A 15,582-nucleotide genomic window follows, 5' to 3' on the forward strand; every position below is an offset into this window, starting at 1 on the left:
ATCAAGATGAAATTTGGCAGGCACGTTACTCCTATTACTATATGTGTGCCAAATAAAAATTAGCAAAATCGTATGACGAACACGCCCATTTTTTTAATTTTTTTGATTATTATGTTTTAGTGGATAGTGGATATACTGTTGTAAAAACGTTGGCGATAACAGTTTAAAAAAAATATTTGTTTGGCTTTGGGAGTGTTTTGGTCGAAAAATTGACCCTTTCGCCATTTTTTTTCGCAGGCTTGAAAATTATTTTTTGGGTATTCGTAGTGGAACTTTTTTTCCTGAACCCAAATTCTATCGAAAAATCGATGGCGCGATATCGGTTAATAAATCGACCCAGTCTAATGTGCATATTTAAATGCAGGTATTTATTACAAGATAGCGAAGTTGCAATGGCTGCTTGGGTAATTGAACGAAATTTCCCTTCGCCCACGACTGGCTGCAGGGTGGAAAACGTATCTTCGATCGAATATCAATCGTTGTGCCGTTTTATTGTAGTCTTTTTTTAACGCAACTTTGCAGAAGTTACTGTCGAGATTATTGTAAAACTACGTTGCAACTTATATTATATATTTTGTTATTAAAAGATATTTGGGCCTTAAAACATGACTTATTTAAAATAATGATAAATGGAGTTAATTGTTAAAGCATGCTTATTAGGCATGTAAATTTTATCAGCAATTGTGAATGTTTATTTTGAAAACGAATAAGTACATGAAACATTGAAATTAATTTCGGCAGTTTAATTGAACTAATTTTGTTCTTCTTCCATACCGACGAACTTTTCTTGATCTGCTTTCTTTATAAGCTCCTCCATTTCTTTGCGTAATTTCTCTGTGCCTGCACATATTAATTCTGGCTTCATTATCTCAAATGGTCCTCCATAAGGATGTGTAACAACACCACCTGCTTCGCGTATGAGCAAATAACCAGCGGCACAATCCCAAGGGTACATATCTTCAATGTGAAATGCATCCAAATTACCGGCAGCCACCATGCACAATGAATCCACCACACATGCGTAGGCTAGCAATCTAGACTCAGAGAGAGAAAGCAAGAAAATTATGTGTTGAGAAAAACAAAAGAGTATAACAGTTTTAAGAAAAACAAGTAAAAAATTAAAAAATACCTATTTTCGATTTATCTCTTTTCTACTTTTTTCTACGGCGTAATACATACATATATGAGACAAATGGGATCATAGACGCGAAGTTTTCAAATATTTCGACTGGGGATTGGGAATGCTATGTTGTTCTGGAGTTTTTTGTTGTTACTATTGTCCCGGTTCTGAATAAGAATAGAGCATAGAACAGAGCCGTAGTATAAAAAGTGGTAGCATTGCTCAGGCTCTGCTATGAGTTACGTCGTGTTTTAGAGTGGATTCATTTGCTATCGCTCTACTACGAATTGGTTTTGTGTTCGTAATTTTTACACTGCTATTTGCTTCGCTCTAAAACGCGATAAAGCTCATAGCAGAGCTTAAGAAATGCTATCACTTTTGTATGCTGCGGCTCTGCTCTACGCTCTGTTCAATTTGTGAGACGGAGGTTGGCGGAGCTTATTTTTCGTATTCTGGGGTATCAAATTCAAACACCAATTTCAAACCAAACTCCATCTGCCGGAATTTTATATTGCAAGAATGCTCAACAAACGAAACGGTACAATTTCTCTTCGTTAAAATTAGCTTAACGAAATGATTTCGTATCATTTCGCTGCGGAACGAAATCACTTCGTTGACGAAAATTCATTTCCCCAAGTTTGAAAGGGGTTTCTGAATGTCTTGGTTGCCATATTCGCATAGCGAACTTCTTTTCTATTTATTATTAATTCATTATTTTATCATCGGATCCTGCTTTATGATCTAAGGTGCAAGTAATTTCGCTCAATTTCGGTATAAGTATCTTTATACATGGCGGCCACCGTGGTGTGATGGTAGCGTGCTCCGCCTACCCCACCGTATGCCCTGGGTTCACACCCCGGGCAAAGCAACATCAAAATTTTAGAAATAAGGTTTTTCAATTAGAAGAAGCGGGGTCGCCCCTCGGCAGCGTTTGGAAAGCTCTCCGGGTGTATTTCTGCCATGAAAAGCTCTCAGTGAAAACTCATCTGCCTTGCAGATGCCGTTCGGAGTCGGCATAAAACATGCAGGTCCCGTCCGGCCGATTTTTAGGGAAAATCAATAGGAGCACGACGCAAATTGGAAGAGAAGCTCGGCCTTAGATCTCTTCGGAGGTTATCGCGCCTTACATTTATTTTTTATTTATCTTGATACATGCATTATCTATCAGAATATTTTTCTTATATTTGCCTAGAAACTGATACTTGTGCGCCACCCAACGGCACTACTTTTCCATTGTGAACTGTTTAAACTAAAATGAAAACGCACAGTACGGCTAGCGTCTTGAATATTATTGATTATTATTGAGAAATGCTTTCTCTTTTATACAAAATTCTTACATGACTAATTTGTATTTACACTAATACTTACATACTAAAAAGTATCTACATTCCTAATACATGCATGCTAAGTCAGCATATTATTACTTCGACCTAATTATAGATATTTGTTATTATGTACATATAAATATTTTGGCAGGCACATTGATAAACTGTTAATGACGTTCAGTCATGCTGATTAGCGGGTTGGTCAATGTGACAGTCAAATAGAGAGTTGACGAATGTTAACAGATATGGGTCTTGCTGTCGGCATTTGTATATGATGTTGTTACAGTTCAACATAATTTATGTGGGTCGATGTAATTTGAATGTGTGCGGTCGATATTTATATACGCATAAAAAATGCATTGGCAGAGAGGTGCATTTGGTAATTCTACAATTGTCATCGAGTCCGAAAATATGTTTTAGGTGTCAAGCGCAACGGAAAGATGCTTAAAAATTAACAGCAAGACTTCCCAATGCGACACTGAAAATAGGCGGGCAGAAAAGCAAAACAAAGGTCATATAAAGTGAAATAAGGAACTGTGTTATTAAACTCTCAAGGCTTGGTTTCCTCGGAAACCGGTGAGGCTATATAACATCCGCTTTTAACGGCACCTGCCCTGACGATGTAGCCCAGCAGGTGTATGCTGCCTCATAAAAAAGGAGACAGTTTTTAGATGCTGGCTGATAGGAATAGGCACAGAGAAACACCATCCGTCATGGGACTATGACGAAACGAGAATGGCAATATTCTGGCTAAGAATAACAAAGCGCAGACTAACGACGACCTACAATCCGAGCAATCCAAACACCGAGGCGAAGTGTTGGTAAATATCATGCATCAAATCCTATGTAAAGTGTGATCGGACAAGCACATGCTGCCAGATTGGAATTTAAGTATCTTCCTCTGCCCAATCCTCAAGAAAGGCGATAACGCAAACGGCGATAATTACCTCGAGATCTGCCTTAATATGGCGTATAAGGTTTAATCTAGCATTTTCTGCGAAAGACTGAAGCCCAAATTCAATAAACTGATTAGTCTACCATCTACCAGATCTTCACGATACGCCGGATCCTGGAAATGTCTCTCGCCAAGAGAAGCGACGCGCGCAATTTTTGTGTCGGTTTTAAAGCAGTCCTTTACAGCGTGCAAAGGGGTTGCTTTTATGCTGCTATGTCTGAATTTAAGTGCTCTGTAAAGATAATAATGCTATGCCAAACAACGTTGAGCAACACCACAAGCTCTGTTAGAATTAAGGACCTCTCCCAGCCATTCTAAACCAAACGAGGCTTTAGAAAAGGCGACTTCCATTTCGTGCGGTTTCTTTAGCCTAATGCAGCAGATCTAAACCGCGATAGTACAATCTACTACAAAAGTGTTAAATTTCTGGCATATGCTGCTAATGTTGATATTATTGGCTTTAACAAACGCGCAATAAGTTCTGCCTTCTCTGTATTGGATAAATACTCCAAAAAAAAGCGGGTTTTGTGGTAAATGAGGATAAGACAAGACAAGTACTTGCTATCATCCAAGAAAAAATTTGTACGTTCTCGCTTCGTGAAGGTCTGCGTCTATCTGGGAACCAGAGTAACGAACAGTAACTTTTTTATCTAAATTTACATATGTCGCACTAATTACTTTATGTCATTTTATTATACTACCTGTTGTTGTTGTTGTAGCAGTGCTTCGCCCCACCTAACAGACGCGACCGATCACAAACTGTCATCAATATCCTCTAACGGGAGTCCAAGGAAACTTGCTGTTTCAACAGGGGTGGACCATAGGGAAAGGGGTGTTAGAGGCGTTGGTTCCACATTACAATTAAAGAGATGGTTGGTGTCATGTGGGGACACATTGCAAGCGGGGCATACATTTTGTATGTCGGGGTTGATTCTGGATAGGTAAGAGTTTAACCTATTACAGTATCCAGAACGAAGTTGAGCCAGAGTGACACGCGTTTCCCTGGGGAGTATGCGTTCCTCTTCCGCTAGTTTTGGATACTTTACTTTGAGTACTGGGTTCACCGGGCAATTCCCGGCATAAAGGTCCGACGCCTGTTTGTGGAGTTCACCAAGGACCTGCTTGTGTTTTTTCGCTTCATACGGCTGTGTTCTCAGATGCCGTATTTCCTCAAAATGCTTACGGAGATGACTCCTTAAGCCCCTAGGCGGTGCTGGCTCGTCAATCAGATGTCTGTTGGGATGCCCAGGTTTCTGGGTATTCAACAGGAACTGTTTGGTCAGCATCTCGTTTCTTTCCCTGATGGGGAGTATTCTCGCCTCATTATGTAGATGGTGTTCTGGGGACATAAGAAGACAGCCCGTGGCAATTCTGAGAGCAGTATTTTGGCAGGCCTGTAGCTTCTTCCAGTGGGTAATTTTTAGGCTTGGCGACCATATGGGTGACGCGTAGCACGTAATCGGCTGGCTAATTGCTTTGTATGTAGTCATGAGCGTTCCTTTATCTTTTCCCCAGGTACTGCCAGCAAGGGATTTGAGGATTTTGTTACGGCTCTGAATTCTCGGAACAATTGCGGCTGCGTGCTCACCAAAATGTAGATCCTGATCAAACGTCACACCCAAGATTTTGGGGTGTAGGACAGTCGGTAGCGTAGAGCCATCGACGTGGATGTTCAAAATGGTCGACATTTGGGACGTCCATGTTGTAAATAAGGTCGCGGAAGATTTAGTCGGTGATAATGCCAGGTTTCGCGAGGCGAAAAAACTGGAGAGATCCGGGAGGTAGGCGTTTATTTTGTTGCATAGCTCATCGATCTGTGGGCCTGGGCCAGTGGCCATTACTGTGCAGTCATCGGCGTAGGAAACGATTGTGACTCCTTCCGGTGGTGAAGGTAGCTTAGATATGTAGTAATTAAACAAAAGTGGGGATAGGACACCACCCTGTGGCACCCCTTGTTTAATTCTCCTTGGCTTTGATGTTTCGTTTCTAAATAGCACCGATGCCTGCCGACCACCCAGATAATTTGCGGTCCACCTTTTAAGACATGGGGGAAGGGTAGACCCTTCCAGGTCTTGTAGTAACGAGCCATGGTTGACCGTATCAAAAGTTTTGATAGGTCTAGCGCTACGAGTACTGTTCTATGGTGGGGGTTTTGATTTAAACCGCAATTTATCTGGGTGCCAATGGCATTTAGCGCGGAGGTAGTGCTATGGAGTTTTCTGAAGCCATGCTGATGGGAGGCTAGTTGCAAATTTGCTTGGAAATAAGGGAGCAAAATGGCTTCGAGCGTCTTTGCTACTGGCGATAGGCGAGATATCGGACGATACGACTCTCCTATGTTAGCTGGTTTACCAGGCTTTAGTAGCGGGACCACCTTGGCCATTCTCCATTTCTCGGGTATGACAAAGGTGGAAAGAGACAGGTTGAAGACCTGCGCTAAATATTTGAAACCCTCTTTCCCTAGGCTTTTAAGCATCGGCATGGCTATGCCGTCTGGGCCCACTGCTTTGGATGGTTTAGCGCGACCAATGGCGTCCTCAACCTCTTTAGCGGTGATGGTGATTGGTGACGCGCTGAATTTGTGTTTATGTGCGTGTCTGTTGGCCCTCCGTCTAACTTTGTCGACCGTAGAATGCATAATATATTGTCGGCAGAAAGCGCTCGCGCATTTTTTCGCATCCGACAGCACTTTGTCGCCAAAGGCGATGGAATCTTTGTCTTTGTGCTTAGTCGGATTCGATAGGGACTTTACGGTGGACCAAAGTTTACCCACACCGGTAGAGAGGTTACAACCTCTTAGGTGCTCCTCCCATTTCGCCCGCTTGTGTTCATCCACAAGCAATCTGATGCGTTGGTTTATATCCCTTATTTGGGGGTCGCCTGGATCAAGCTGCCTTATAAGGTCACGTTCTCTCGCTAAGTTTGCGGCCTCCGCCGGGAAGTGGGGCCGGATTTCGGGAATTCTCCCGGCGGGAATGAAACGTGCCGAGGCGGATTCAATGACCTTGCGGAAGGCACGCTCCCCTTGGCGGGCATCAGTCGGGATAGGGAGGGCAGCAAAGAGGTTGTCTGTAAAGGATTTATATTCTTCCCACTTTCCTTTTTTAAAGTTTATGAAAGTGCGTTTTTCGGTGACGATGAAGTCGGCGGTACGCTCTACCTCGTATATTTATATTTAATCTCTTCACTTATAATTAAATGCTCTTAGCAAGCTGACCTAAATCAGAAAGTAAATGCTGTCTCGAGGTATTATCTTTATTGCATGATCAGACAGCAGTACCCAACATTGTAATTTGCATACCATAAGTGAGTGATTATTGGTGCGTTTCGTTGTATATAGAGCCGAGGATTGAGGATTAAAAATAGTTCAAGAAAGAAAAAATTGAAAAAGCAGACAGCAAGAATAAGTTATAATAACAATTTAAAATAAAAATATTAGAACTCTTGAGAAGGAAAACTTTGAATATTCTTAACATCCGAGTTACATAAGATTAGTAACTTCACACACTGGTTTTTGAGTGCAAGCTGAGTAGCTCCACGAAGCTTCTGAGTGCACCACTGGTTTACTCGTTTCAGAATTTGTAAGTTATGATTTTATGCGGTTATGAACTTATAATCTAAGAACTTACTTAGTATTTATTACCTGAGGTATGTAAAAACAGTTCCGCAATTTGAACGTATTGATTAATGTTTGTACATTTTCGAGCTCGAGGCCATACAATATTAATTAATATTGTAAGGCCTGGAGCTCGAGAATTTACAAACATTTTTAACAAACTAAAGGCCAAAAAGCAACAAGAAACAAGTAAGGAAGGCTAAGTTCGGGTGTAACCGAACATTACATTCTCAGCTGCCAAATTACAGCTTGCAAAAATTTTAAATTACCATCTTTAAATTTTCATTCAGTGCCAGATCTATCTATTTGAAACAAGAGAGTTGTGAATAAGAACGGTCTGAAATAGCAGTCCCTAATGGACTGATTCTGATCGACTTCGCCGGTGCTGGAAATATGGTTATAGCCAGCACCAGGTTTAAGCATAAAGATATATATCAAACTACATGGCTGTTCCACGATCGAATAACATATAACCAGATCAACCACATTGTGATAGAAAGGTAGCATGCTTCCATTGTTTTAGATGTACGCACGATTCGAGGACCTAACATCGAATTGGATCACTATCCGTCAAAATACTCGCCTCTGAGCGGATAAAAGCAAGAAATAAAAACACAAAAAGTTAGACGTCGAAAGGCTGCAATCGCAAAAGTCTGCCAATGATTTCGTAACTGGACTCTCACACCTGCTCTTTAAAAGAATCCCACGTAATCCTTGAGCAGTGGGAGCATTTCTCTAAAACACTTCGTATCGCCGCCTGGGAAGAAATTGGCTACCTATCATCACTAAGCTGTTAGTAAATAATCACGCATCAACAAAAACATGAAGCAACCACTCTTATGTATGTACATGTACCCATTAAAACTAGCAACACTTATGTACAAGGCAACGAAGAGATACCTAACATACGCAGATGTAGTCATCAGCCGAAGTAGTTACTCACACATACACACGGATGTGGCTATGGGAGAGGCGTGGAGTACAGATATACATGTATATAGCTGGTAACTAACCAAGCATAAGCTACAACTGTTCTGGAAATTACTAGAGCTTATGATAAATGGATTAACGAGGAAACAGAGAGTACAAAAGCAGCGCCAGCTGAGTAATAACGGATCAGTTTGATTCAAACACGCTATCAGTTGCGAAGTGAAGTATAGTTGTACTATTCCCAAAGTAGTCTAATAAAGACCATTTTGTAATACGGAATATTGGAGTGATTTATTCAACAGTTTGGCGATTCGAACGTTAGACGAAGGTTTCAAATAAGCGGAATTCCCCAAAATTCGTTACAGTATTATTTGGCACGTGTTTCTTATCAATTCCTACGAATTTTTCTATATTGCTAATTTAAAAATCTCAGACTCGCACAATTAGAATAATTTTACGTTCCATTTAAAGCAATCGACACCGTAATTGACATGGGAAGTTCAGATTTTGTTAAATATGAGTTAACGGCCCACAACATACTCAATATTAAGTCATATACTACCATTTCCATTATTACTCTTACCTTCTTGCCTTTGCTCCGATATGATAGATTCGCTTTATATGTTTATTACGTATTTTATGTGCATGCAACAGTGATACTTCATACGCCACATTCGCCTCATTCATCTGTGGGTTTCATTAAAATTTATAACGCTTTATGTTAATTAGAGATTGCTCGCACTATATGTCTTCGAATAGCTTGTTGAGTGCTTGTACGGGGGAATTAACAAAAGTTCTATTAGTTGATTAGAAAAAAATATATATACTTTCAAAGCCCATGATTAATAATACATTTTTTCCTTTTAAGTTTGTCAAGTTCAGGGGTGGCTTTCCGTAATTCAATAGTCGCCACTCGTTGATTCGATACTTCAAGTCGATATCGAACGCTCGATGATGCCATTTTAGTTCCCGTATCTTGGTATGATCTCTTTCGTTTGCAGATTTCAAAGGGTGTTTAGACAGCTTTTTTGAGCTACCAAAATATTTTCTTTTATAAATAGCGTTTGTTTCTTAATCTCTGAAGAAAAAATCATTCCCTAAATAATCACCAAAGCATAAAATTTTAGCTTTCAAAAAGGCAATTCGACACCTGATTTGATATCGAATAGTTTGTATCGAACGTTCGATACGACGCGTCGACAATTTGTGTTACGGAAACCGAAAACGATTATTTTATACTCGTTCTTGATCTATATCGAATTACGGAAAGCCACCCCAGCATTAACAAAATCAACTATCACAGCGCTGATTATTCTTGTATACCTGTGGTTTATCCCTGTTAGGCTTTATGCTACATTCAATTCTAGATGCATTTGGGTAATAGTTCTACATTGGCCAACAATACCGAATCTATCTCTCAGTATTGCTGGCTCGAGGTTAAAATTTTGTTAATTTCGCAAAATACGGATTTTTATCAAATTTGGTTTAATGTCCATTTTCAAAATTACTTGAGTAAAACTGACCCTCTTTTGGACCTCAATTAAATTTTAGATTTTCGTCAAATTTGAACTTTATCCGAGCCATAGTACCATCCATCGCGGAACCATAGAAAGTGGCAGCATGGTGACATATCTACAAACATAAATTATATTTCCATGTAATTTGTTTTTTTTTAAATCGATGGACTAATGTCAAAATCGTACTGCGCTGGAAGTTGATGTATCAAATTATATTAAAAAAGTACTAATCAGCTGTCCCCGAGCTGCCACCTTGTATAGATCTTTCATCAATGAAAGAACGTTTATGTTTTAGGTCCTCGTCCTCTAAAGGACAATGTCTTGGCTGGAATTGATACGTTTGCCAGTCGATTTTATATTCAATAGTTTTATATTCATATTTTTAAGGATAGGGCATATTCTTTCAAGTTTATGACTAAGGCTGATACCTATTTTTATGTGCATACCCTAAGGCTTTTATAAAGTATGATGGGGAATTAAGATGTCTCTACAATCCAGGAAAGTGGTGCGCCAAGAGCTTCACAGAGACGCGGAATACTATTCGGCAGTCACATTCACTGCGCGACTATTCTCCTTGTACACACATACTGCTGCCAAAAATGTTGCGCTTGTATTTGAAGCTCCGCTGACATTGTGCATCACTGATCGAGATCAAGGTCTTTCTTAAACTTCTACGCTAACGCTAGGTACTTCTGCCATGCGTCAGCAGTATTCAGTAGGTTTCACGACCTGGTACTGTCACCGAACCAATCCGCGGGCAATCTGCTTACAACGTGGAAAGGACAGATGACGGAAATATTCACGTCGATGACATTGCGCTACCGACTGTCAGTCACCCAAAGATCATATGCCTTCGTATATGTATCTAACGAACAAAGCCAGTTTCGAGCATAAAAAACACACACACTGGAAAAGGTTGCAGATCTGCCAATATACTGCGTTCAGAACTGCCACGGGATATTTTCTTATGACCCCTGAACGTCATCTGAATAGTGAGGCAAAAGATCTCAACATAAAAGAGCATAATAAAATGCTGAACAGACAGTTTTTGCTGAATTTTCACAAATCAGGACATTCCAGCAAATAACGGCTAGATCTAGCCCCGCCTCCAAGAGGGATAAGAGAACATCTCCATAAAAACTATGATGGGATCGGCCACCTGCCTATGCAGCCGTTTGATTCAGGGAAGCATAACGAGGCCCTAAGCCTAATCCACACAGAAACTGTAAACACCCTTACTACATCGCTCTCTGGCCCAACTTCTTTCTTGATATTGTAACAGGATGAACTCTGTCTTGTCAAGAGTCAACCCCAACAAACATAAGGTACATACATATTCCCTGAATGACACCAACCATCTATTCAACTGTAAACTGTAATTTGGAACCTACGCCTCATACAGCAACATTCCTGCGTCCCAACCCTGTTGAAATTGCTAGCTTCCTTGGAATCCGTTTTAAGACTTCAGGCTCTCACGATGGTCATACTAAACATGTTTTTTTCAATTAGAAGACAGTTTTTCTAAGCGGGGTCGTCTCTCGGCAGTGATTTGGCAAGCACTCCCGAGTGTATTTCTGCCATGAAAAGCTTCTCAGTGAAACTCACCTGCCTTGCAGATGCCGTTCGCAGTCGGCATAAAACATGTAGGTCCCGTCCCTCCAAGTTGTTGGAAACATTAAAAGGAACACGACTCAAATTGGAAGAGAAGCTCGGCCTAAAACCTTATCGAAGGTTATCGCGCCATACATTTAATTACTTGAAATAAGTACCAATCGAGACTTCATACAATACCATTTATACGTAATGGCTTTAGTTAACGTCAAAATGTGAGGAGATCGTTATAACGAATTTCTGCAGGTAATTGTATTTCGTCCTACCCATCTTCAACTATATTGCGTTAATTTTTTGTGTCTAAATTTCAATTGACAGTTCGGCAATCCCGTAGTGTTTAAAAAAGTATTCAGCGCTTAGGCGAACTTTTGTTGGTGCGCCCGTCTTAAAATACTCACATTATCCACACTGCTCACTTGTATACGCTGTGCATTGCAAAAGGCGCCACCACCCAATTTGGTTGTATACAATTTCTTTTGCACCGGATTGTTGATTATACCCAAAACGATTTGTTTATTTATTGACAAACCAATTGAAATGCAAACATGTGGTATTCGTTTAATAAAATTCGATGTGCCATCAATAGGATCAATGATCCATGTTGGTGCATCGGTTAATTCTTTTGTCACATGATTATTTTTTGCTGTATCCTCTTCGCCAATAAATTTATGCTCAGGATAACGTTGCAATACTTCTTCAATAAGAAATTCTTCAATTTTATTGTCGTAATCAGTGACAACGTCGTAGAATGCCGTTTTAATATTCACTTGCTTGCCAACTTTTTCATAACCCTCGATTAATATTTCCCCCGCCCGCACAGCAAGCGGATACATGAAATCATATAATTCATCGATCAATTGTGGATTGGCCATTTTACGGTACGGAATTGTGGTATAATTGATAAATTACGTTGAATTTAGTTTCTTTTTTTAGTTTAGTGTAGTTTTTTATCAATTGTTTTTGTGCAGCTATGGCAGGTTGTCTGAAAAATTTTCTACTTACTATTCCAAAAACAAAATACAATTTTTCAAATTTAGAAAAATAAAAAAAAAAAATAACAATAATTATCATTAGAAAAAAATTATTGTTCTGGCCTTGAGCTCGATTCGAACCTTGGAGTAGTTTTTTATTTAACTTTATAATCAATCATTTGCCAAAAAACCTTTTTTATGTTCACGTTATCTTTTAAAAAAGCACAACGTTTACAAGCTTCACCGTTCACAAATCAACTAAATATTGTTTATCTCTTCAAATACGGTCTTGCAAGCTGTTGAACAAATACTTTTGTTGTTGCATTTTTCCTACGTTGCTTCATACATATGAATATTCTCATCTCAGTTAGCAGTACAATTTTTTATAAATTCGTTGATCAAACTGCTATTTTGTATCTAGATACGAGTTTGTAGAGTTTCATTCTCTTCTCAGCTTTTTCATCATACTTTTAATTAATATTTAATGGCTAGTGATGCATCGATAGCAGTCAGGGTTGGGCATAGCGCTGATTGCATTCAGCACGTCTACGGATCACAACCACAATAAAGCAAAACTTGACGAAAATCGTGGCCAAGCATTGGCTACTTGATTACTTTGAACTTCGTAGCCATATGGTGGATACATACATGTAGAGTAAGGGGATACATGCAGGCGTAGTGTGTTATATTGGTATGTGTACTTTATGGAGTACTAGAGAATGTATTAGTTTAGGTGTAGTGTGTTATATTGGTATGTGTACTTTATGGGGAATGTTTTTTTTGCATTTGTCAAGAGGACGAAGCTATTTTACAACATACGAGTATGTCCTGGTTTTTGATAGGGTTTCAGTTTGGTTGTCAAACAAAGTTCTGGTAATACTATGTACTCATTCAGTCTATGTGAGGTCCTCACGAACCGGCCAGTACAACCTAACCTAACTATCTCAAAGTAAATTTCATTGTACTTCTTTCATTTGAATATTTTTTTAATGTCTTCTCTTCTTTTTCCGCCAATCTAGGGTCCACCGGCTCCCGGTCAGGGCCCACCACCTGGCGATCGTCCCGTACAGGAAAGTCTTACAGCATTGCAACGCGCCATTGACACAATGGAGGAGAAGGGGTTACAAGAGGATCCACGCTACTCGCAGTTGCTCGCTATACGCGCCACCTCGAAACATCAACATCTAACTGGCAACCAAGTGAATATGCTACGTGCACAAATTACCGCATACCGATTGTTGGCGCGCAACAAACCTATCTCGATGCAAATGCAACAGCAGTTGGCACCACCACAACAACAACAGCAACAAGCTGGCGTACCACTAGGACCACCCGGCCCACCGGGACAACATCCAGGTGTACCCGTTCAGCAACAGCAGCCCGGACCAGCGGGAGCACCACCACCAGGTGGCACTGGCAATGCAGGAACACCACCACAGTGCTCAACACCTCCAGCTAGTCCCTATGCACAACAGCAACAGGGGACAGGCGGACAAAAGCTGCAAGCGCCACCACCGCCACATGTGCAGCCGCCGATGGCACCTGCTGGTGGACCGTCATTACCACCACAACAAGATGTACAACATCAGATGCCAAATGGAGCTGGTGGCAAGCCTAATGCTGGACCACCCATAATGGCGGGCGGTCAACCACCCATTTCATCGCCCATGCCGGCCACAGTGGCACAAGGTGTACGCCCAGGCATGCCGGGCGGTCCACAAGGTTTACCACCACAGGCTCCACCCGGTATGCAAGTGCCCAAACCAGGCGCACCGCCACCACAGCAGCCAATGCCGAAACCGAATCGAATTACCACCGTGGCTAAACCTGTGGGCTTAGATCCTATAACACTACTGCAAGAGCGCGAGAATCGTATTGCTTCGCGCATTTCGCTACGCATGCAAGAATTACAGCGGCTACCAGCCACAATGCCAGAAGATTTACGATTACAAGCGGCTATTGAATTGCGCGCCCTTCGAGTACTCAACTTCCAACGCCAGTTGCGCGCCGAAATTGTGCAATGTACACGTCGTGACACTACGCTAGAGACAGCGGTGAACATTAAAGCTTACAAGCGCACAAAACGTCAAGGTTTACGTGAGGCACGCGCCACTGAGAAGTTGGAGAAGCAGCAAAAATTGGAAGCGGAACGCAAACGTCGCCAGAAACATCAAGAATTCTTGGCAGCTGTGCTACAACATGGCAAAGATTTCAAGGAATATCATCGCAATAATAAAGCACAACTGGCGCGCGTCAACAAAGCTATTATGAATCATCATGCCAATGCGGAACGTGAGCAGAAGAAAGAACAAGAACGCATTGAAAAGGAGCGTATGCGTCGTTTGATGGCCGAAGATGAGGAAGGCTATCGTAAACTCATCGATCAGAAGAAAGATAAACGTTTAGCATTCTTGTTGTCGCAGACCGATGAATATATTTGCAATCTTACTCAGATGGTGAAACAGCATAAGGATGATCAGATGAAGAAGAAGGAGGAAGCGTGCAAACGTTTGGTGCAGTACAAGAAAGAGTTGCTCATGAGTGGTGAATATATGACGATTGATGAGAGTTGCATAGCAGCAGATATGCGCGTGACTGTGGTGGAGCAATCAACAGGGGCAAGACTCTCCGGCGAGGAGGCACCAACTTTGAAACAACTATACAACTGGTTGGAACGGCATCCTGGCTGGGATTGGGTGGAATCTGATACAGATGATGATGGTGGTGAGGGTATTGCAGGTATGCGTGAGGCTGAAACTAAAGAACATGATAAGTCAAAGGAAGTGGAAGACGAAAAGAAGGTGGAGGAAACGGATAGCAAAGAGTTGGCTAATGTCGAGAATGCTAAGGAATTTATAATAAAGAAAGCAAAAGTTGAAGACGATGAATATCGTACCGAAGAGCAGACATATTATAGCATTGCTCATACCATACATGAAAAGGTCACTGAACAGGCAAGCATTATGGTTAATGGCCAGCTGAAGGAGTATCAATTGAAAGGCTTGGAATGGTTGGTTTCTTTGTATAACAACAACTTGAATGGTATTTTGGCTGATGAGATGGGTTTGGGCAAAACCATACAAACAATTTCGCTTGTCACCTATTTGATGGATCGAAAGAAGGTAAGTTCTTGAATAAATTATGAAAAAAGAAAATGCTTTTTATATCTACTAGTGCAAGCGCACTTCACTGAAAACCTACGAATTTACATAAATGGTGGCTCCAAACGAAGAACGCGGTAAGGAATTTTATTGATATCTTATGGCGATGTCTAAGCGTCGAAAGGGAAATTATAATACCGAAGTATTTATGCAAATCGTCAGTTAGCGTTCTAAGTGCTCCGAAGAGATCTAAGGCCGAGCTACTCTTCCAATTTGCGTCGTTCTCCTCAAATTGGCCGTACGGGACCTACATGTTTTATGCCGACTCCGAACGGCATCTGAGTTTTCACTGAGATCTTTTCATGGCAGAAATACACCCGGAGCGTTTGCCAAACACTGCCGGGGGCGACCCCGCTTAGAAAAATTGTCTTCTAAT

At 41.0% G+C, this 15,582-nt stretch overlaps 2 protein-coding genes across 5 annotated transcripts in view; one reads left to right on the forward strand and one right to left on the reverse strand.

Moving 5' to 3' along the window:
* Window positions 1-15,582, forward strand: part of brm (ATP-dependent helicase brm) — a 105,611-nt gene that overhangs the window by 82,168 nt on the left and 7,861 nt on the right. The window contains exon 3 of the mRNA XM_067786325.1: window positions 13,065-15,167. Within this exon, the coding sequence (XP_067642426.1) occupies window positions 13,065-15,167 (2,103 nt within the window). The remainder of the gene's footprint in view (window positions 1-13,064; window positions 15,168-15,582) is intronic.
* LOC137251632 (inositol monophosphatase 1) lies at window positions 649-12,322 on the reverse strand. Of its 4 annotated transcripts, none has more exons than XM_067786329.1 (4): window positions 12,187-12,322; window positions 11,473-12,056; window positions 8,530-8,633; window positions 649-1,034 (listed from the first exon to the last, which is right to left on the reverse strand). In XM_067786329.1, the coding sequence occupies exons 2-4, from the start codon at window positions 11,944-11,946 to the stop codon at window positions 752-754; spliced, it is 861 nt and encodes a 286-aa protein (XP_067642430.1). In that variant the 5' UTR covers window positions 11,947-12,056; window positions 12,187-12,322; the 3' UTR covers window positions 649-751. The 4 variants fall into 4 exon arrangements, with proteins under 4 accessions (XP_067642430.1, XP_067642428.1, XP_067642431.1 ...); XM_067786327.1 differs by having other exon boundaries at window positions 11,473-12,075; XM_067786330.1 differs by having other exon boundaries at window positions 12,237-12,309.

The sequence above is a fragment of the Eurosta solidaginis genome, chromosome 5 (genome assembly GCF_040869045.1).
Source record: "Eurosta solidaginis isolate ZX-2024a chromosome 5, ASM4086904v1, whole genome shotgun sequence".
Lineage (NCBI taxonomy): Eukaryota > Metazoa > Arthropoda > Insecta > Diptera > Tephritidae > Eurosta > Eurosta solidaginis.

What these genes read in the sequence shown, in the direction of transcription:
- LOC137251632 (XM_067786329.1), bottom strand. Translation starts at nt 11,946, where the DNA reads ATGGCCAATCCACAATTGATCGATGAATTATATGATTTCATGTATCCG. An exon ending in AAGTGAGCAGTGTGGATAAT is followed by an intron (nt 8,634 to 11,472) that starts GTGAGTATTTTA and finishes TGAAACCCACAG; the next exon opens with ATGAATGAGGCGAATGTGGC. An exon ending in ATCGGAGCAAAGGCAAGAAG is followed by an intron (nt 1,035 to 8,529) that starts GTAAGAGTAATA and finishes CTCTGAGTCTAG; the next exon opens with ATTGCTAGCCTACGCATGTG.